The sequence below is a fragment of the Lampetra fluviatilis genome, chromosome 28 (genome assembly GCF_964198595.1).
Source record: "Lampetra fluviatilis chromosome 28, kcLamFluv1.1, whole genome shotgun sequence".
NCBI lineage: Eukaryota > Metazoa > Chordata > Hyperoartia > Petromyzontiformes > Petromyzontidae > Lampetra > Lampetra fluviatilis.
Window position 1 is genome coordinate 11,450,250 of NC_136302.1, and position 23,136 is coordinate 11,473,385.

The 23,136-nt window shown below is 48.9% G+C and overlaps 1 protein-coding gene across 2 annotated transcripts; it reads right to left on the reverse strand.

Annotated features, from left to right (window-relative positions):
* Positions 1 to 570: 570 nt before the first annotated feature.
* Positions 571 to 19,861, reverse strand: LOC144942782 (tyrosine-protein phosphatase non-receptor type 11-like). 2 transcript variants are annotated; one of them, XM_078869709.1, is made up of 15 exons: positions 19,626 to 19,861; positions 15,780 to 15,902; positions 15,065 to 15,215; positions 13,832 to 14,071; positions 12,456 to 12,584; positions 12,028 to 12,189; positions 11,532 to 11,625; positions 10,799 to 10,860; positions 10,141 to 10,281; positions 9,220 to 9,351; positions 7,228 to 7,382; positions 6,319 to 6,386; positions 5,601 to 5,731; positions 4,777 to 4,823; positions 571 to 3,985 (listed from the first exon to the last, which is right to left on the reverse strand). In XM_078869709.1, the coding sequence occupies exons 1-15, from the start codon at positions 19,634 to 19,636 to the stop codon at positions 3,922 to 3,924; spliced, it is 1,710 nt and encodes a 569-aa protein (XP_078725835.1). In that variant the 5' UTR covers positions 19,637 to 19,861; the 3' UTR covers positions 571 to 3,921. The 2 variants fall into 2 exon arrangements, with proteins under 2 accessions (XP_078725835.1, XP_078725834.1); XM_078869708.1 differs by having other exon boundaries at positions 10,141 to 10,287.
* Between the last annotated feature and the right edge of the window lie 3,275 nt (positions 19,862 to 23,136).

Sequence of the window (23,136 nt, forward strand, 5' to 3'; positions counted from 1 at the left end):
GGGTGCAAGTTTCATTGGTGGCCAAGAGATGGCAGCACAGAAATTGATTGTTGAATAAATAAATAAATGGGCAGAGGTTTGAGTTATCACCTGGCTCACATAGAGAACACGTGGATTGTGTCTGGGCTTTCCGGTTTCCCTCCTACAAAAACTAAATGTGTATATTATTTTCCACGAAGTATAGCATTCCAACCCCCTACCAGTTAATCAGGTAGATATGTTTGACTCTACCTCTCTGGCTGCAATGTTACTGGACATCTGTGAAAATAGCTTTATAACTCGCCGGATTCCTCCAGTATATTCTGATTCTGACGTGCTGTGAAGCAGGGCCATTGTCAGAACATTGCCTCGTACAATTTGTTTTAATTTTTTTTAAGTCCACGGCGAATGTGTTGAGTTGCTTTGTTTTTTTTGTGGTCGTTTACCACTGCCAACGCAACAGCAGCATCAGCAAATAATTGTTGATATGTCTAAATGTCAGATTCATTTCCACTCCCCCAACCTTTAATTACAGCAAAAAAATCAGTAGCAAAGAAAAATCCCAAATGGAAATCCAGTGAACGAGACAGAGACGCGCAGACGTGTTTTATTTTTTTTAAAAATCACACAGTGCAGGACTGTACTTCCCACGACTCACCTTAGCGGGGAATCAACACCATTACCACAAGACTCGCACGAAGTGGCGATAAGCGTGTACATCAACAAAAACATCAAGCAACAACAACAACATTGTCAGCAGACACAATAAGCGAGGCTGGGAGCAATGCAAAACATTTGGCTCCTCCCTCTCTCAAGAGGTTTTCTGCAAGAAACTCAATTCATCACTTGGGTAATGACGTGAATGCAAAATATTATCGAGTTAATACGATTACCTTTGTATCTATATATAGCAGCGTTCATTTACGCGACTGTATCACACGCTTCGCGAGCCGCAACACACAGAGGCGGCGCATGCATTGCGATGTTTGCAGCCAATTAACGAGGGTTTATGCAAATGGTTTAATACATTGCCTCCTGCCTTAATGTAGACTTTCCTTTCGTTAACAATGTTGATTTCTCATATTTTGCTCTTATAATATTATTTCACTAATATCCCTTCAAATGTAAGTGCTTATGACATTACATTTAAAAAAACAATGCATGATTGTACAGGATCATTTGTCAATTCACTGCAACCTAGATTTCAGGTCGCCCCTACAAGCCACACGCTGGTTATTTGACCACATACTTCACATCACCAGTACGTTGCGGGTTGGTGAAGCGTTGGAGCGTATACGTCGAGTACAACAATGCACCTTGCTCCTCGATATGTCGGGCACGCATCTGGATCAGAGATATTCTGTGCGCGCCTCTCGGGGGGGCTACGCAATGCACGTGAGCTGTGGTGGTCTCGTGAGGTTTAGTCACACGAGGTCACAAAGCAGTTTAGCTCTGCATGGGCGCACGAGAAATCCATTCGTAATTGGTTTCTTTTGGGTTTCGATCGTGACGCTATGTCAGTTTTTAACTACAGTACAACCCTCCACCATCTATCGATAGAGCCACTCAAAACAAATTATTACGTCACATGGGCAAATGCGCCACAACTGATTTGGTTTATGAGCAAAATTGGAACGCTTAAAGGCCCAAGCAAAATGTAGGCAATTTGTATTTGTACGAATAAAATGCATATAACACTAGCAATCCAGCTACATCAGCAGTTAACATGGACAAAATTGTACCTTGGGTACATTTTTGCCTTTGAAATGAAGACCACGCTCGCTTTTATAAAGCCCGCAACTAATTAAACGAAGCTCTCCAGGTTGTACTGAACGTTTTTCAGTTCGATGTCCGACGTTTTGCTTCTGCAGGAATTCAACAAACAATCGAACGTCACGCTGAAGGCACACCCGGCACTACCCGGCAACACAGCAGCACATCCACGGAAACCGACGCATTCGTTCAATCATATAAAAAACAAATAACTTATTTTAACCAGGAACGCCAGACTGATTACCCACTACTCTTTTTCAAGAGCGTCTCGCTCCATTGGGCATTTATTTTAAGATGTGTTCAGTGAATTAATGGTGAGTTTTGTTTATTATGCACGTGGAAGGAAACTCGGGCACCCAGAAAAAACCCACGCATGGAAGAGAGGGCATCTCAATCCCTGTACAGATGGAAACAGATGCAGATTAGTCAACTTACTCTACTGCCTTCTTCCAAACGGTAAGCCACTTAGTTGAGCTTTCATTTGTGGCCAAGTCGCTTCTGAAAGAGAGCGATCTAGCTCAGTGAGCCTTACCTGGTAAGATGAAAATAGTTTATTATACTTTAGTTTTAAAACAGTTATACTGCATTTATTTCAATAATATATTTATTTGAATTTGGCTATAACATTATACATATTTGATATTTCATTGTACTTTTTATTATAAAAATTACGTAAAATATTACATGGTATTAACAATATCTAACACTGTAATAATTATTAGAAATATGTTGTGATTATCTGATATATTAACATTTTTACTTTTACAATCGTATTTCATTATTACCATCACTTAACGTGCATGTTAATTTACTGTTTGTGAACTTGAAAAAAAGAAAAAAAAGGAAAAGGAGCAGCCCTGCAATTGCTCGTTCAGGCCACTGCTGGCAGAAGCTCGCGGTAGCCCCTCCAGAGGGAATTTTGGCCTACTCTTCCACGCTGGCCGGACGTATCTAAAGAGGTAGCAGCACCCAACGCTTTACCCCGCTACGTGCGATCAGCCAATCGATTGCATTTGAACCCGTTCACACTTCTGGGTGGACTGAGGCGATGGGAGGTGCATTTAATGAACTTACCCCATCCTATCAACTGCCACGCCGGGTGACCACTTCATAAACACACGTGAATTACGTTTAAACGTAATCAACGAATTCAATCAGGGGCTGCTCCATTTCCCATTGGCTGTATGGCGAGGAAATTCCCTGCCCTTGTCATGAATAATTCACACTCGAGTCAAATTCCACACTGAAATCAAATCACAGTCTTGCAACACGGCATTTTGCAGTGTTGAAAGGAGATCTGATACCCACCTTGGAAAGCGACCCAGTAAGCATGTCAAATTCCACACTGAAATCAAATCACAGTCTTGCAATACGGCATTTTGCAGTGTTGAAAGGAGATCTGATACCCACCTTGGAAAGCGACCCAGTAAGCATGTCAACGTTGAGCCAACGTTGACATTTGGTTGGAACGGTTGGTCCAACAGTGGCCTAACGTTACATTTTTACTGGGAAGTTGTGAATCAAAATCCACTTTGATGGCCATTCCCGCGAGGGGCAATTCATTATTTCACCCATCCCCTTCCTACCAACATCCACCGATTTGCCGAACAGTAGCTGTCAGGGCCAATCGCGTTTGCATGTTTGTAAATATCAGGTAAACATTCCAACGTTGGCCCCGACGTTACATGTTGACTGCGCAGTAAATTTTGCGTATCCCAAGTTTTTGGGCAACTCTTTTGGTCAATTCCACCGGTTTTCTCCAGCGCAAGTCCCTAATAACAATACAACTTTACACTAAAGTTTTGTTCATATCTGATCTCCTTCACGAAATTTATCGTGGGGCCCCGTACATTTCGGACAAACAGAGCTAACGCACAAATGATGACCTCATTCGGGAAGCGTTAAAGTAAAAAATAATATACAAAAATTAAAATCGCCCATCTTGAGACAGCGTGAGACCGAGCGACAGACTTGGCACAACGTTCCAAGACTGAAATTGTCATCACTCATGAGACAAGTCTTGTCGGGGGGGGGGGGGAAGGGTCAGTCCGTGGGGTCAACTGGTGACTGGTTCAGTAGGTGAGGGGTCAAAAGTTAGAGGTATAAGTCGGAGGGGTCAGTAGGCAAGGGGTCACTCGATGAGGGGTGAGCCGGTATCACGTGCTCCTGTCAGCACAAGGTTATGCTGAACTTGTCAGGCTTTATGTTCTCATAGATGGGAATGGATTTCAGCCTGAATTCACACAAAAGACAAACATACACACACACACAGAATCAAGGTCACCACAGCCTCCTGCTACCTCTGATCCCCTAATCCCTCATTCTCCCCCCTGATCCTCTTGCACCCGTCTGCTCCCCTGATTCCTCTTACCCAGGAGCGCAGCAACCACTGTGGGTGTTGTTGTGGGTGGCTAAGAGACACCCATAACGATATGGACAAAAATCCACGGTCAGTTTCGAGTCGGCAGCGCCAACTCTGATTGTGCTGATCGAGAGACGCTCTCAGCGACAAAGCGGCAGGCTCAGTGCCGAGTCAGTGGCACGAATCGATCCACCTCGAATTATTACACCGTTACTAGCGTGCATGAATGAGAAATTCTAGATGTGAAGCTTTCGTGACTGCAAGGATTCATATTCTTAGGTTTTTTTCGGTAAAGTCACGTAGGTAAAAAATAAAAATTAATAAAAGTAAAATAAAAATAAAATCACGACGTTTCGGAGGCAACACAAGCTTCCGTCTTCAGGTGGAACCGTCACAGCACGATAGCTGTATCAAGTAAGAGAAATTCCAAGAAAACAGTCCTTGTATATATACTGGTTGAGGGTGGAAGGAGCCAAGGTAGGCCCTGGATATTATAATTGTGAGGTTCGGTGCGGCTGAAGCACGCTGTTAGGAATGAGCCTTTGTTGTGTAAACTAGGTGCGGCTGATATTTTTATTTTACTTTTATTAATTTAAATTTTTTACCTACGTGACTTTACCGAAAAAACCTAAGAATATGAATGAGTAAATGTAGGCTCTCACTTTTTCTCCTCCATTTGCTCAGTACCGCCTCCCTCCAGCTTCTGATTCTGTGGAGAAGGCAGCGGTGGGAGACAGTCACATGGCCTCCTGTCGACGCAATCACTCGGCCACCACTCATGGGGTGGTCTCTTCTTCCTCATAACAATAAGTTAGACTTTTTAACGTGCACAATGTTTCGTTCAGTCTCAATAGACAGCACGATTCAGAGACGTGGGAAACCGCAGACAAGCAAGGAGGTAGCAAGAACCGCCGCCAACAATTGCCCAAGCTCTGTGATCCTACGGCGGGATGTTTGGAAAACTCCATTCACGTGTTCATACACCCATAGAAAACCCACGCATTGCGCAGTTGGATAACGCTCAATCCCCCTACAGATGAAAATTAGTCCCACTTGCTGTACTGCCATCGTCCGCCGGCCAAAAGCCAGGAGTTGGCAACCTCGCTCGTGGCTACATCGAATATCATCGCGCGTCACAAGACGTGTGACAACGCATGAGTGTATCGATTGGAATCTAAATCGATTCAGAGACATCCTATTAATGATTCAGAAAACTAAAAACGGACGATACAATAATAATAATAATGCAATTTATAACACGCGCTAATTTGCGGACATAACGGCCGCAACTCAGAGGCGCGGAGCCAAGCTCAGAGTCGCTCGAAAGCGCGTGGCTGTAGAGGTGAGTTTTTAAATGTCTCTTGAAGGAGGCGATTGAGGTGATGCTGCGAATGTGCAGAGGGATAGCTTTCCAGACTGTTGGGGCTGCCACCGAGAAGCGGCGCATAGACGTGACCATGATGCCTCCATGTGCCGTGCGACTTGCCACCATGTCCTGCACGAACACCTCCAGGCACTTGTACACGAACGCATACTGCGCCTCAGTCTGCACCATCCCCGACCTCTGACTCCGCATGTCCTGGATCGTCTTAGGGATGTCCAGTTCACAATCCAGCCCTGTGGGAGCGGGGGGGGGGGTACAGGGGGAGTGGGGGGCACAGCAAGGGCAAAGAAATACAGCTTGAATTTTAGGGAGTGCTCGATATTGGGCCTATAGTCCAGTTAGATGGGTCAAGGTGCGATTTACAGCATCATGGTGCGATACAAAGGATCGTTATTTGAAGGGCTTGTGACTCGATTGACTGGATTATCAGGATCATGGCCCAGTTCAATGAACTTGATCCGGAGTCGATTTACAGGATTAATACTTGATTGAACGGATCATGACTCATTTAATTGGACCATGGCTTGGTTAACAGGATCACGAGTTCATCGAATGGAACAGAGCTCGATTATCTAAATCTCTGATCAATAAATTAATCATGGATCAATTTAATATGACCATGGCTCATGGTTGAATTAATTCGATCGTGCCTCAATTGATAGGATGAAGACTCAATTGAACAAGGGGTCTGTTGAAGGGAGCACTGATATGGCAGAATGGAGATGCCTCTATTACAAACCATCCCATGGCTCCATTAAGCAGATAATTAGAATATGTACCGTAATAATAACAATAATAAAACGGCATTGCGCCTCCCCACCCTGCTGCTTGATCTGCTCCTTGAGGGCGTCGATGACGATGAGGGTCCCCGTTCTTCCGATGCCCGCACTGGGAGGAGAGAAACGGCGTCCCCGCTAACGTTAGAATTCGGTGGAGACACGTTTCGATGGTCGCGGCCAGCCAGACACGAGCGGGCGAGAGGAAGGGGCGAGCACTGCCCCTGCCCAAGTCGAGCGCTTGCTTCCTCCAGCAGACGGGCACAATGAGCCCACGCGGCTCCCCCCAGGATGACCGGTCTGGTGGAGACCAACACTGGTGCAGTATAATCATCATCAATCATCATCATCATCATCAATCATCATCAATCATCCTCATCAATCATAATTATCATTCATCATCATCAATCATAATCATCATCAATCATCAATCATCATAATCATCAATCTTCATCAATCATCATCATCAATCATCATCATCAATCAATCATCATCATCAATCATCCATCATCATCAATCATAATCATCATCAATCATCCATCATCATCAATCATAATCATCATCAATCATCATAATCATCAATCATCATCAATCATCATCATCATCAATCATCATCATCATCCATCATCATCAATCATCATCCATCATCATCAATCATAATCATCAATCATCATCAATCATCATCAACATCAATCATCAACATCAATCATCAACATCAATCATCAACATCAATCATCAACATCAATCATCAACATCAATCAATCATCATCCATCATCAATCATCATCATCACCGCAGGTTGCCGCCTTTGTATTACAATGATCAATTAGTCCCTCTCTGAGGGACGCAAGATGCTCACATAGAAACCCTTGACTCACACAGAGAGCCAAGCACCGGTGCAGTGTAATCATCACCACCATCATCACCACGCCTTTGTCATTATCAATTAGCCACCTGCAGTGCACGATCATGGGGCCGGAATCCGGCACCGCACTCTGAACCTTGTTGACCTCGTCCAGGAATCGCAGCACCAGCCGGGGGTCCTCTGGGATGCCGTGATCTGGCCAGGCCTTGAACTGGAACTGGTAAACCTCGTGGCCCTGGCCGGGCTGCGTGGACACAGGCGGGACACAGGCGGGACACAGGGCACCACCGTCGGTGACAATCTCGACTCGGCATCGCGACTGAGTGGCGCCTCATCGGCACGGCCACAGAGGCCGGGCCCCACTCGTCAATACCGGCAAATGTGAATAAACCATAACGACATTTACCTGGCTCATTATGACATGCAGTAATCACACGTCTCATTGCGGAGAATATGAATAACGAAATAAAATAAATAAGCAAGTCAATACGCACCGGTCGACACATCTGTCTCTCCACGTAAAAAACAAGTTATAATTTACATAACCCACTGGGTGCACGGCATTCTGGGAGTGGGTTTTTTTTCCAACGGCACTGGTTTATTACAAATAAAAATACTCTTTGGTTCTTTCGGTAAAGTCACGTAGGTATAAAATAAAATAAATCACGACGTTTCGATTGCAACACAAGCAATCATCATCAGGTGAGGGGCAAGGGGGAGAGAGAGGGGTGGGGGCGTAAATAAAAACTCTGGACCGGCCTGGACATTTCGTATCTCATCAGCAGGGTCAGGCCTATTACTTGAATAAATGCTTGTGAACTGCCATAATGTTACAGGCAAGGATTCTCTCTTCACGATGTGGGGACCTAATTAGAGTCAGGCTTACTTACAGAATGTAGAATCATAACAAGGTTTCTCTTGGGTTAGATCGCCTAAATATAAATGTGCCGTTAAACCCGCCACGACCCGACACAGACAATTAGTAAGGTTTGTCACGTAACAAAATGTGCCAATTAGTTACGACTTCAATACACCGGTGAGTTGGAGAGTAAACCCACAACATTTACAATTCAAGTACGAAATTCATTTGTATTTACGTGATCTAACCCCAAAAAAAACCTTTATTATGGATCATATTGGTCGCGAAAGTCGACGCGTTAAACAGAATGTGAATTGCATACAGCCCCCAGTCCCCCTCCAACCTCCTACCCCCCAACCCCCCACCCACAGAGGCTTCCGTGCCCAGCCGCATGATTAATCACCGGCCACCACTGTTGGATTTAATGAAAGTTCCCTCTCCATCGCGCGTCTGAGATCAGCTGCATTCACGCGATTGGACACTCAAATGCTCCGACTTGTGTTGACATTTTCAACCGTGCCCTGGAAAAACGTTATAACCCACAAAATCTCATTATCCAGAGAGTAAACAAATAATTTGGTGCAGCTGCTTGCTGCTGCTACTGCGTTGGCAGTGGTGCATAAGCACAATTAACAAACAGAAACCTCAACACAGTCATCAACAATAACTGGGTGCATCCTTAACGGGGAAAAAATACAAAAGGTGACGTTTTAGGCAACGGCCCTTCTTCATAGCGCAGTAGACAGTAGACTTGTGATTGCTTTCATTCTCCGCAACGCAAATTATATTATAATTGTGAGTGATGTATTACATCATTTTCCATCAAACCAGTGCCCATATCTAACATCTGGCAAAAAAAATGGCACTGGCTCATTAAAACATGACTGTCGATGAGGCACCGAATGTCAAAACCGGCCCAGAGTTCGCTTCTGTTGAAGCAATGCCACTGAAATCATGCACTCCCAGAAGGCCGCGCGTGTGGCTGATGGAATGTGTAAATAATTTTTTTCACTGTGCAGGGACAGATATGTGACGACTGTGGCGGCGTACTGTATTTATTTAGACTCGTGATTTAACCGATCGCCGAGGTATTTGTTCGGCCATCGCCAGCTCCTTTAACGGAATTCACACGGAGTCTTCGTACGGGGGCGAGACAGAGAGAGAGAGGGAGGAGAGGGAGCGGGGGGGCGAGTCTGCGGTGTGCACGCGTGCGTGGACTCACGTGGCCGACCACGGTGACATGCAGCACCCGCACGGTGAAGTCGCTGCTCAGCCGCTCCTCGTCGCACCGCACGATCACGCGGCCAAACTGCCGGTGGGAGCCCACCTCCGGCCAGTAGCGGAAGCACTTGTTCTGCGTGGGGCAGGGCCGGCGTGGGGACGGTGACAGAGGGACGAAGAGGGTGAGAAAGGGAGAGAGGCATGAAGCGCAGAGAAGAGCCCTTGTCCACCTTGGCTCTCTCTGACCAAAAACACGGCATCCTCCTCCCCCTGCAAATGTTTTCACGCAGTGAGCCGGCACCAAATTCCGCCCTCCCCGAAGCTCTGCAGTCCTCTACGTATTGAGGTGTTATCAGCCAATTGAGTCGTCGTTGATACATGTGGAAGGAAACCGGAGCACCCAGAAAAGAAACCCACACATGTGGGCGGGTAACACTCGATCCCGTACAGAAGGCACAATCTCCGTTCGCACTTTGCTGTACCGCGTTCTCCTGGTGAGCCAGGGGATGGCTCCTCCTTAACGTCCACGGAAAGAGAGTTTCGCAACATTTGCGCGGTAATCCACCAAACTTCGCTGCCTCCACGGTGCTAGATTACCAGCTGTGTGGGCTGGGTGGGCTGGGTGGGTTTGCCGAGGTCGGGGTCGTTTGAGTGTCAAGGTCGCGCCACAGCGAAGTCGACGAAATTGACCTCGGCCATCAACAAGTGATCTCGGTGGTAGCTCTGTGATATCCGTTTCCATGGGCCTCATCTCTAACCCGGAAGTAGCTTGCACTGCTCTGCCGTGGTACCAAATGGATCCTCTCGTCTCGAGACGCGGCGCCAATAGAGCAAGCGCGACAAAATCGTGGGAGGAGAACAGCGGCGCGGAAAACAAACCCCGGTCCGGTTGCCGTGGCGACCGAGGGGGGCAGCACCTCACCTTGCCTCTCTCCACCTCCTGTGTTGCCATGACGATGATGTGGGAACGCTCCTGGAGGACCATACTCCACAGGTCGGCCACGGTGGTCTGCAGGCAGCCCTGCGTGGCGATGTAACGGCACTGGGGCACCGCGTCACCCGTCTTCACCTTCGCCCCCGGGGGAGTGAGGTGGGGGTGGCGGAGTGGGGCGCAGGGAGGAGAGCGGCAAGGGAAGGGAAGATGAGAATGGAAACGTGAAATGAGATGTCGGACGTTGCACGCACGGCCGGGCAGATCAGTGTGGTCGTGCGTGGGAACGAAAGGCGATAATCGTCGATGAAACAATGATGATCGTAGAGTCCAGATTCGAGCAGCTGCGGCATTAGAACTGTCTACTACTAATACTGCGATCCCTTGTACTAACCCCATCAGCACCAACACTAACTGCAAACCTATCACTGGGAATAACACTAACACTGACTCTAACCATATCTCTACGCATATCACGAGCTCCTATCCCTATGACTCGCCCGATGACTATCCCTATAGCTAGCCCTAACCCTCACACAAGTCCCAACCCAATCCCAATCGCTAATGCCAGCCCGGTTCATATCGCTGACCCCGATCCCGGGGGAAGACCCCTCCCAGCCAGACCCCTGTTCCTGTCTCCCCGGCTCACCACGATGTAATTTGCGTTGATGTAGTCTTGGCCTCCTTTCAGCACCACGCGTGTATTGTCGACTAAAGGCATCCGACACGCACACACACAAAGGCAAAGATCACCCACATAGCCTTCAACAGACTGTTGGGGCAAGTGCTGTTAGAGGGTGCCCGGTACGGCACACGAGGGGTTGGTGTGGCCAGAACGCCCGGCCGCCTTTGTCTTCCCGGTGCTGATGTTTGCACACCGCACCAGGTACTCATCTTAGGCCGAATTGACACAAACAGACATGATATAATTTTGATTTAAGCTTTCGTGACTGCAGGGATTCATATTCTTGGTTCTTTCGAAAAAAAGTCACGTAGAAGGGAAATAACAAAATAATATAAATATAAAATAATAATAAAAAATTCTAATGTTGCTCATAATATTGCTGCAGATTATGTAGTTAGTGACGGTGTTGATGTTGATCATTTAGCTTGTGACAATGTTGCTATAGGTATAGCTCATGGCGAAATTGCTTGTGAAAATGTTTCCCGTGATAATGTCGTGATGGATGACGTTGCTTGTGACAAAACAAGTGATGACACCGCTCGTGACGATGTTGCCAGGAGCGATATTACGTGATATTGACAAAGGTCGGTGTATATCTTGCTAGCAACGATGCTGCTCGTGACAAAGTCTCTCGTGGTGATACTTCCAGTGGCAGTGTTGCAATAGACAAAGTTGCTAGAATCGATGTTGCACGCACATGGCAGGATGTTCTTGAAGCGGTTCTTGCCCTTGTTGCATGGGTCTTTCCCTACGTTTCTGGTCAACTCCGCATGTTCGTTGAGCTGCAAGGTCTGATGGGAGTCACCAGGGGTCACAGGGTCACCAAGGGAACATCCAAGGGTCAGTGGGGTTCACGGCAGTCAGTGGGAATGGAACCAAAATGATTGTTTGTTCAGGTGAGTGCACTGTTCACAAACACGCATCATCACCCTCATCGCTATCATTGCCATCAAACCTACCAAAGTCAATATTATCATTATCATCACAATCGATGTCATCACCATCATTTTCGCTATCATTAACACCATAATTTTCACCACAAACATCATTATTGCTATCACAAACGTCATCATCGCCGTGATCACTATAATCATCATCATAAACATTATCATCATCATCATTTTTGGAGGTCATGAGATCTGACCGATGTCTGTGGCCATAGTTGGTTGGGAAGGTGGTGCTCGGGGTCTCACCTCATACTCCAGGCCGAAGCCGTTGGTGTAGGAGGACGACCGCCTTCCCACAGATCCATAGGGCCTCCTACGGGGATACTGCGAGCCCCCGTGCCTGCTCCGCTCGAGCTCCTGCACGCGAGCGGGGAGCTCAGCGGCCAGCAGGCTTGACGTGCAGAGTGGCTGTCAGGTGTGGGCGGGGGATCAGGAGACAGCGAGACACGAGATGCTGGGAGACCAGAAGATTAGAAACACCAGGAGGTCCAAGCCGTCTAGGCCTCAATGTGCAGAGCGGCTGTGGTGCATCGGAGGGGAGAAGGGAGTTTGTGAGTTGGGGGCTGAGAGAGAGCCAGGGACATCAAGAGCTGGGAAGAATGGCAGAGAGCGCGACTGGAGACCAGCGAACTAAGAGGCCATGAGGTCAAGAGAGCAGGACATCAGGGGAAGACCTTTGTGAGGATGAACTCATGGTCGGGGTGGCTTTTGGTGTGCGCCGTGATGGCGTGGCTGCGGTAGAAATCCACCAGCTGCTCAAGGGAATCGAAGTCCTTTCCGTCCCCGATGCTGTAGCGCTCCTCCTGCACCCAGGTACACAGTGTGGATGTGACCACTCCCGTGCGACAGGCGACTGCTCCTCACAGCTACGTCGCACGCATATCGACCCAACACAGCAGCGATTCATCACCCTCGTCACACCTGTAAATCCAGCACTGTAGAGGCAGCGAGGGTTGGTGGATCGCACACATTTTGTGAAACTCCCTTCCCAAGGTGCCATACCCCGGCTCGCCAGGAGAAGGCAGTGCAGCAAGTGGACTAATCGCGATCTGTGTCAATCTCTACGGGGATAGCGTGTTGCCCCCTTTTGCACGTGGTTTTGCTCACACACGTATAATATACCCTCGTCGTTAATTGGCTGAAAACATCTTAAAATAAAAATCCAATGCAGGACCCTGCAGAACAAGTGTCCCACGACTCATTAATGTGGATCTTCTGGATAAATAAATAAGTAATGTATTGTAATATCCAAAAGAGGTGTTTTTGGGTTAGATCGCGTAAATGTGTGTCGTTCAAACCCGCCACCACCCGGCACAGCCAACTAGTAAAGGTTGTCACGTAAACAGAACGTGCCAATTCATCACTAGTACAGCACCACCGGTGTGTTGGAGGGCCAAGCCACAACATTTACAATCGGAGTACGACGTAATATGATTTATTATTGATTCGATTCGTCATCACGACTCAGCTTGAAAACTCTCTTCTCGAACCATCCACCTCTGGATTGGCAGTCCGAGTTATGAACGGGTCCGCCGCTGCAGGGATAATGACCACCATAAGTAATATTTTTTGTAACTTTTTTTAAAAACACGCTTTAATGAAATGTACCGGACTAGTAATGAAAGAACTCCACGACTCCAGGAAGTGGCCCCGAAGCTTGCCATAACGTAAGGGTCCGTGGTCATTTACAGCCAACGTCAGTTTACCGTGGACAATTATAGCCAAGCCGAAACATAACATATAAAAAAAACATGTTTTCAAATGTGTTTTTTTTATGATAGAATATAGTATTGTTATTAGTAAGTATACCAAGTTTGCAGTCGATACCACATTGGGAAGTGAGTTAAAATCGAGTTACAATATTTGAGGACACGACAACGACAACAGACAGAGTGAGTTAATAAAAAGCGTGTAAAAAAGTCAAAATGGAGATAAATTCAGATTCATTCTCACGTCCCGAACTCGCTGCCCCGCTCACCACCTTACCATTACCGCTGCACAGGCAGTGTGCTTCCCATCGCGAACTGCCAACCCCCCGCCCCCCAATCACCTTTATTTGCACTTGGACGTGGATGATCACGGGCAGCCCTCCTTTGCCATCGACGCCGTCCTGGGATCGCACGGTGAGCGCGAGCTGCCCGGGTTTGCTCATGCTCTCGCGCGCCAGGAAGGAGCCGGCGGAGACGCGGGGTGCCAGCAGCAGTTTCTCGGCCTCCGTGGCGCGCAGCATGCCGTGGAACCAGCGGTTGGACGTCGGCTCCCGGCACGGCAGAGGCTTATTGAGCAAAATCTGTGCGCGACGTGGAGGAGGGGGCGCAGAAGAAAGAACGGGAGGAAGAGGAAGCCCTTGAGTGAGATAAGGCGCCGTCCATAAATGACGTCAGGCGATTTGGACGATTTTTTAACCCCCCCCCCACCTCGTCACACGGCGTCACAAAAAGTCAGACCCCCCCTCAAATATGACGTCACAAAGCTCTGCTCCCCCCCAAAAAAGATAAAACATGCTTCAAATCGCTTTAAACTATTGTCTTTGTAGTGCATGTTTAATGTGGCGCTGCACTTTGATGTTGTAGGAGAAAACATTTATTAAAAAGTATATTTATTTAAGTAGAACGTGTTGTCTAGATTTAAAGTTGCGCATTTTGATGTGACGTCACATTTCTCAACCCCCCCCCCCTCCTCGTCACACCTCGTCACAAATGTCTGACCCCCCCCCCCCAGGTGCGTGACGTCATCTATGAACGGCCCCTAAGCTATAATCTATAGCAAAGCTATTTTTATATTACCAGGTAAGGCCCACTGAGCTATGTAGCTCTTTTTCAGAAGCAACCTGCCCACAAAAGACAGCTCAACGAAATTGGCTTATCATCACGTGGAAATGTATAGCAGCCAAATACTCTAAACACGTGACGTTGTTTCTAGATTCGGAGGGGAAAACCCCAAGGTCTCAGGGAAAAATCCACACGACCACGGTGGAGAAACATGCAAACTCCAAATAAACAGACGGCAGGGTCGGGATCGAAGTCAGTTATGACGTCGTCCCCCATGTCACGTTCCCCATATCCCTGTCCCATGCTCACTTTTCCTCTTCCACCCCATGCCCTCATGTCCATGGCCCGTGACTCTTCCGCCCTCCATCCCATGCCCTCCCACCCCATGCCCCTACATCTCTGTGCTTCCACGCTCTCCCATCCTATGCCCCCCACACCCCCACACCTCCCCACCCCACGCCCCTGCGGCACTTTATCCTCCCAGCCCACGTTGCTACTCCCCCGTGGCCTACCGGGTCGCCCCCCTCCTTGAGGACCAGGAGGCCCAGGTTCTCGCTGTAGAACTGCACGAGTTCGTCGAGCACCGCAAACTTCTCGCCACCGAACAGGTCGAAGACGTCGCCCGTGTGCTGGATCTTGATGTGATGCACCTGGTCCCCCTGCCTGCGTACGGTGCAAAAGAAGTTCAAGGTACATATGGCGGCGAGAGGTACTCATTTCAGGCCGAGTCAACCGAGGCCCATAACCGGCTCAGAGATAACCGTCATTGTTTTTGGCCGTGAGCAGGAATCGAACTCGGGTGGACGGGTTCGTAGGGCAGCGTAGCGCTAACTGCTGCGCCACCACTCCCCACTGAACCACAGACAAAGATCCCCCGTGTAGCCTTCACAGACTTTGGCGGCAAGTTGCTGTGAGCGAGCACCAATGAAGGCCGGCACGGCACACGAGGGGGTGGGTGGCCAGCACCACTCCCTGACACCTTTGTCTCCCGAGTGGTGAAATTTCCACATCGCAGCAGATACTCAATTGGGGCCGAGTCGACCTCGGGGAGGCCCAGGACCGCTTCAGACGATCGTCACCGATGTTGGCCGTGAGCGGGAATAGAACTCCGGTCCCCGGGTTTGTAGCGCTAACCGCTGCACGACCGCTGTCCACATGGACACGCACGCAAGACACACACACACACACAAACCAGCTCCCTGTGAGACGTTGTACGTGCATGTGCACCTGACACAGAGGACGTAGTCATCATAATTGGTGGAGCTGCGTCGCACCAGGAAGCTGCCCTCGTCCCCAAAGGTCATGAGGAGCTCCCCCGCCTTGGGCCCATCCAGCTCCTGGTGAAACCACCTGCAGCAGGGGACCCAGACGGCACGCATGTAATGATTGTAGTATCACTACTGTGTACACACGCACGCACACAAGCACCAGTAGGGGCAGCAGTTGTAGCTGCTGCAGCAGAAGCAGCAAACTGTTTTCCAGCAGCTGCTGGACAAAAAGAGCTTCATAAGTTAATCGGATTAGTCCAGTCTAGATAAGTAGCAGACATTAAACTCTCATGGGTTGAAAATGTGGTCGTCCTGCCGTCTGTGAGCAGCACACCCTGCTGCGTTGGTAAATCTACGTGTGTTCAGAACAACCTGCACGCGTTCTGCTGTTGAAAATGAGCCGGACTTGAGTTATTGGCTCGCATGGTGAAGTATGGTCAAACAACCCCCACGAGCAACGCAAACATGGGGAGGCCTTCATCCAATTATCGTTTGTTGCGGTTGAACCCAAATCAAGAGCCAAATGGCTCACAGGGTAAATCCTAATCAATGAAACTAGCTGTGTATTGTGTACTGTTTTTACTATTTATTGCATAAGTTCCCTATAAGCCTGTGGGTCTCTGTGTAAGTCTACGCAAGTATATCGATTACATTGAGTCTATGGGCAATCACAAAAAAATCTACGGATATGTGTAGGCCTATGGCTCACTATGTAAGACCATTGACCTCAATGTAAGTCTATGGGGCTACGTAACTCCGTGCGTGGGTCTCTATGCAAGTCTACAGGTCTCGGTGTCACACCTCCGATTTGCACGGTTGGCTACGTACGGCGCGAATGAAGTTCATCGTACATACGTACGCAACGAGCTATCTCTTGAGTTGTTTCGAGTCGACGTGTCGGTGTGTACATCTGTAAGCTCCCGCGTAAGTCTGTGAGTCTCTATGTAAATCCGTTGGCGCGTTTCCTGGCGAATCACGTAACAAATGAAGCAGCGCTCACTTGGTGAACCGGCTTGGCAGCTTGCGTTTTATTATTTTTCTTGACTGTTTGGTTACAGCCGTCGCTCGACAGATTGATATTATCTCGTGCAAACAGATTTGTTATTGCCCCGCCGGCAGCGATGGTGTCAATGGCTCTAGGGGATTGTGTATCACACGGAGGTGGTGGCTTTCAAGGGACGAGGGGTGGAGACATGTCCGGCGAGACCGTAACACCAGGCACGGGCGTGATTCAGCCGAACAGAGCGAGAGAGCTGAGAATGAGAACACTTCTCTCGCACGGAGAGCCAGATGCGTGGACATTTCTTTCTGTTTACACATTTGCTAAGCACAGGTCCAAAGGCCACTCCCCACCAAAACACAGGAAGTCCAAGTAAGTGGTCAGGAATAAGCACAGCCGTCGAAGTTGTAATAGAGATAAGAGATATCACGTTTGTTCATTCGAGCCAGGTTTACATGACCTTGGGAAACCTTACAATGAGAGAGAGAGGCGTGATTCTAAAGTCCGAGCGATGTGGGGGGAAGAGGAGGAGAGAGACGTGACTGTGAGCTGCGGTGTGGCTGTTTAACACAGTCCGAGACATTTGAAGTTGCTATTTTATTAGAGGGGACTTGTGCGCGTTTTTTCGGTGTTTTGTTGCCATTGTCCTAGTTTGCATTTGGTGTTGTAACATCGGCAGGAAATTATGTACTTGTGAACTTTGTACTGGCATACTTTTATTTTTGTGTGACTTACTTACCTGTTCTTACTCTGCTTTGCACTCCTATAGTGTCGTATTGTTTGTTGCTGTAACTTGCCGGACCACCCCTCCTGGACATTTGTAAAAAAAATTAAAAAAAACTTCATAGCTCATTGGATTTCCTCCGGGATAAATAAAACATATTCTGATTCCGGAAAAAACAGCCCAGCAGCTCGAGATGGTTTACTATAGAGATCCATAGTTTTGCTTGCACGGCCGCAATCACAACACCGTGGCTTGCCTTTAATGTTCCATCCTAAACGGAGATGGATGCGTGCATGGGCCTGCTGTTGATGTCCTGATGCGGTTGATGGGTGACTTCAGTGTCTTCGAGGAAGAGGAGGACTGTCAAAGCAACGAGGCGTACGATGATAGTTGGGTTCTCAAATGAGGTTGTTATTTGTATCATTCCGAGCGTCCGCGTTGTTTCCACTATTGTTCGCCAGCAGCGGGATAGTTCTCACACATTTGGGGGGAGGTTGTGGGACGGTGACAGCAGCAGCAGCGTGATCCGAGAAGAGGGTGGTGGTGGCGGTGCGGGCGAAGAGGTGCCGTTGTCGAGATCTCGTTTGACGGGTGTGGCTTGTAGTCGGCAACCAGAAATATGTCATTGTACATTCACTCGCCGATGGCTTGTGACCCCAAGTGGAAGGTGGAATCTGTGGCGGAAGTCTGCGACAGGCAAATTTTGTGAGGCTCGTGGCATCACGGCAGAGGAAACAACCTGGGGGGAGCCAACAGGTCTCACCGACGACCAAAACATAATGACCAAGATCCTGAGCAGATGATCAGGGTGTAGAAGGCCTTCTCGCAGCGCAGGGATCGTCAGGTTCACCCCAATATGAACCCTCTTTGCCATATGGTCCAAATTTCGTTGTTTTTGTAACGCGAGTCGCCTTAATCAAAGTTATGCCCACAGTTTAGACGTGGGACGTTGGCACAAAGTTGACCCCAACGGTTCTCCAACCAACGTTGCCATAACGTTGGGCATGATGACCAGGGCGGTGGGTCGACCTCGGCTTGAATTTTACACCAATTCCCTCTGCGAGCGAGCAAGTGCAGGGATGTGTGCCCCACCAATGTTTTAAGTCCACAGTGCACTGTTACAGAGTATTGCATGGACTGCGGGCCTGGTATAGAGTGGGGCCTGGGAAAGAATGGGCTCTAGATTGGATGGAGTTGTGGCCTGCTTGGAATAAAACCTGGTGGTGGAGTCGGAGATTTGGTGGAATGGCAGCTGGATTCATAATGATCAATCACGTCCAGGCGGATGGCTCCACGTGTTTTCTTACCACGATATGATTGCGATACAGTCCACACAGTCCAAGCTACAGGCTACATCTTCTTGGTTCTTTCGGTAAAGTCACGTAGAATGGAAACAATACAATAATAAAACGTAATAAAATAATTCTCACGACGTTTCGGCCACAACGCAAGCAGCCGTCCTCAGGAATTGATGAATCCCTGCAGTCACGAAAGCTTTAAATCGAAATCTACAGGCTACACTTGCAGGATACGAGGGTCAAACGACAGTCTACACTTATACAATGCAAGCTAGTCAGACCACAGTCGATACTCACAGTTCAAACTAGTCTACCATGACTGTCTAAACTCTACACTGACAAGCGATGCAGTCCACACACAGGAGTTCAAACCCACACGGACCCCACTCGCGTAACGACCCGGTTACAAGATCCCCTATCCCCCTCATTCCACACCCCTGTACTTCTTATCCCTTACTCCTTGTTACCGTGTCCCCTTGATCCCTTACCCCCCTGTCGAGGGGGTACCGGGCTCTTCCAGCCTTGCTAAACCAACAACCCCTTCTTCCCCATCAGCGCGGCTGAACAAGGCACAGCAATGCCCACCCGAACTGATCTGGACATGTGAAACAATAGTTAAACTCATCAGATTCCTCCAGCATAAATACATTATTCTGATCTCATTGTATCCTATACATTACTACAGTATTTAATAGAATCCGATCCCATCATATTCGATCTAATCTTATGAAATCTGATCGTGTTCGATCCACTCGAGTCACAGACCCCAGGGATCGTACTCACTGTCGCGCCATCGCGGTTAGATGAGACGAGGTGCGGCTTGCAGGTGCGGAGACGGGTGAGGTGAGAGGCAGGTGAGAGGGAGACACAGGTGAGCGGGAGAGAGAAAGGGAGGTGAGAGGGAGAGACAGGTGAGAGATGGGTGAGAGATGGGTGAGGTGAGAGGCAGGTGAGAGGGAGACACAGGTGAGAGGGAGAGAGAAAGGGAGGTGAGAGGGAGAGAGAAAGGGAGGTGAGAGGGAGAGACAGGTGAGAGATGGGTGAGAGATGGGTGAGGTGAGAGAGAGGTGAGGTGAGAGACACAGGTGAGAGACAGGTGAGAGATGGGTGAGGTGAGAGAGAGGTGAGGTGAGAGACACAGGTGAGAGACAGGTGAGAGGGAGACAGGTGAGAGACAGGTGAGAGGGAGACACAGGTGAGGTGAGAGAGAGGTGAGAGAGAGGTGAGTGAGAGGGAGACACAGGTGAGATGAGAGAGGTGAGTGAGAGGAACACACAGGTGAGATGAGACAGGTAAGAGCGAGAGGCAGGTGAGAGGGAGGTGAGGGAGAGAGGGACAGGCAGGTGAGAGGGAGGTGAGAGAGAGAGGCAGGTGAGAAGCAGGTGAGAGGGAGACACAGGTGAGATGAGAGGGAGGTGAGAGGGAGAGAGGGAGGTGAGGTGAGAGGCAGGTAAGAGGGAGAGACAGGTGAAATGAGAGAGGGAGGTGAGACAGGTGAGAGATGGGTGAGCGACAGAGTCGAGGTGAGAAACAGGTGAGATGAGAGAGAGAGGTGAGTGAGAGGGAGACACAGGTGAGCTGAGAGACAGGTGATAGACAGGTGATAGAGAGAGGTGAGAGACGGAGTCGAGGTAGGCGAGGAGGCGTCGCCCCTAACGGAAGGTTGAGAGCGAGCGGGAGACGCCCGAGCGCTCTCTGGCTTCCGGGTGCCAGGCTACGTGCACCGGCCCGTCCCCTGTTTCTGCCCGCGCTCCTCCCCCCACCCCTCACGGGGAAGTGGGCGGACTGCATTTGCTGCGAGCTCGTTTGAACAGGCGAGGTTGGAATGTGTGCGTGCCTCCCCTAGGTCGACTCAGCCTCAAATTAGCCCCCCTGGTGCGGTGTGCAGTCAACATCGTCACTGGGGAGACAAAGGCGGCCGGGCGTGGTTTGCTGACCAGCCATCCCCTCTCGTGCGCCGTGCCGGCCTTCATAGGTGCTACTCGCCAACAGCACTTGCCCCTGCAGTCTGTGAAGGCTACACGGGGGGAACCTTTGTCTTTGTGTTCCTTGTGTCGACGTGCGTCTTAACCATGTGGTCAACGTCGGCCCAACGTTGCCCACGTTTACTAAACCGCGTAAGTGTGTAGGATACTGTCCACAGTGTGTAGGGTACAGTCCACAGTGTGTGTAGGGTACAGTCCACAATGTGTGTGTATATATATAAATCCTCGTTGTACACGGCGACGCTGGCTTAACGCGTGACACGTCGAACATCCGAGCGAACTGTGTCACGGAAAACATCGACCTCGCCATAGAAAAACAGCGACCTCGCCATAGAAATTTACACTGCGGGGAGACGATTGCGCAACCCTCCTTCGACCGAGTTTCACCCCCACAGCTGTAGGGTCCGCGGTCATTTGCCAGCAAGCGCGTTGCTAGCAAACTTTTGGTCGCTTGTGTACGCCGAGTTGTTTGACGCGGTGCCTAACATGGTTGTTTGGTAAACGTTGCATAAGGGGCCGTCCGTAAATGACGTCACGTACCTAGGGGGTGGGGGGGTCAGACATTTGTGACGAGGGGGGGCGGTGAGAAATGTGACGTCACATCAAAATGCGCAACTTTAAATAAATATAGACAACACGTTCTACTTAATTAAATAGACTTTTTAATATTTTCTCCTACAACATCAGAGTGCAGCGCCACATTAAATACGCACTACAATGACAATAGTTTAAAGCGATTTGAAGCATGTTTTACTTGGGGGGGGGGGGGGGGGCAGAGCTTTGTGACGTCATATTTGAGGGGGGGGGGTCTGACTTTTTGTGACGCCTTGTGATGAGGGGGGGGGTCAAAAATCGTCCAAAATCGCGTGACGTCATTTATGGACGGCCCCTACGACGACAAATGCCGTTTGTCCGCGAGGTCATTATTCTGTCGTGCACCTTATTGAAGTTAAACTACAAAAAAAACTGTTTTCTTTTGATCAGGTAATGTCCCCTGGAGCTACACGGACCTTTTTATTTTTAAACAAGCGACCTGTCGATACAAATGATAGCTCATCGAAGTGGCGGCTCTATCATGGAGGTTGATGGCAGACAAACTCTAAACGCGTGATGTTCATTATTCATGTCGAGGGAAAGACCGGAGAGAAATTCCCCGCGACCACTGGGGGAGAGAGAGAGACACGCAAACTCCACATATACAGCAGGCGTCAGGGTCGGGATCGAACCCACGACCTCCTGTATACCAGGCGAGATAGTTAACATCTCGCCACGGAGAGAGAGACACACACAAACTCCACATATACAGCAGGCGTCAGGGTAGGGATCGAACCCACGACCTCCTGTATACCAGGCGAGGTAGTTAACATCTCACCACGGAGAGAGAGACACACAAACTCCACATATACAGCAGGCGTCAGGGTCGAGATCGAACCCACGACCTCCTGTATACCAGGCGAGATAGTTAACATCTCACCACGGAGAGAGAGACACACAAAAACTCCACATATACAGCAGGCGTCAGGGTCGGGATCGAACCCACGACCTCCTGTATACCAGGCGAGGGAGTTAACATCTCGCCACGGAGAGAGAGAGACACACAAACTCCACATATACAGCAGGCGTCAGGGTCGGGATCGAGCCCACGACCTCCTGTATACCAGACGAGGGAGTTAACATCTCGCCACCGAAGCTCCCCTTAAACAGATGCATGTCTTTCTGTCTGTTATCGCCTTGATAATTACTCCGAGTGATTAGAAGGATCAGTGACAAGTGATACCCCACTAAAATGAGCCACATTGATGCATTGGTGCTCCATCCCCTGTCCAGCAGAGCCAGTGGTGAACTTTCCACATTCCTGTGACGGGGAGCGAGTCTGTGGAGATCCCCACAAAGTGGTACTGATTGTTTTTTTATCAACCCTATAGGTATGATGATGGGCTAAGTCAAACTCCCGCCCCAACCAATTGCCCGATGTCAAGATGGCTGCTGCAATTACATTACAGTTTTTGTTTTACTTCGTATTCTTGGTTCTTTCGGTAAAGTCACGTAGAAGGGAAATAATAAAATAATAAAAATCAAATAATGAAACCCGATAGGAATGCTGATGGGCTAAGTTTTACCTCGCTCAACAAATTCGACGATAATTGTTGAGGTTTTCTTTGTTATTTTTCTTGTTATTTGCCTCCAAGTGCCAACGCAGTCTCACCAAATAATAATGCCACCGCAATATTCCATCACATTGTGTATTTTTGGGGATCCCCATTAAAAATCAAAAGATCCCCACGTGTAGCCTGTAACATGCTGGTGGG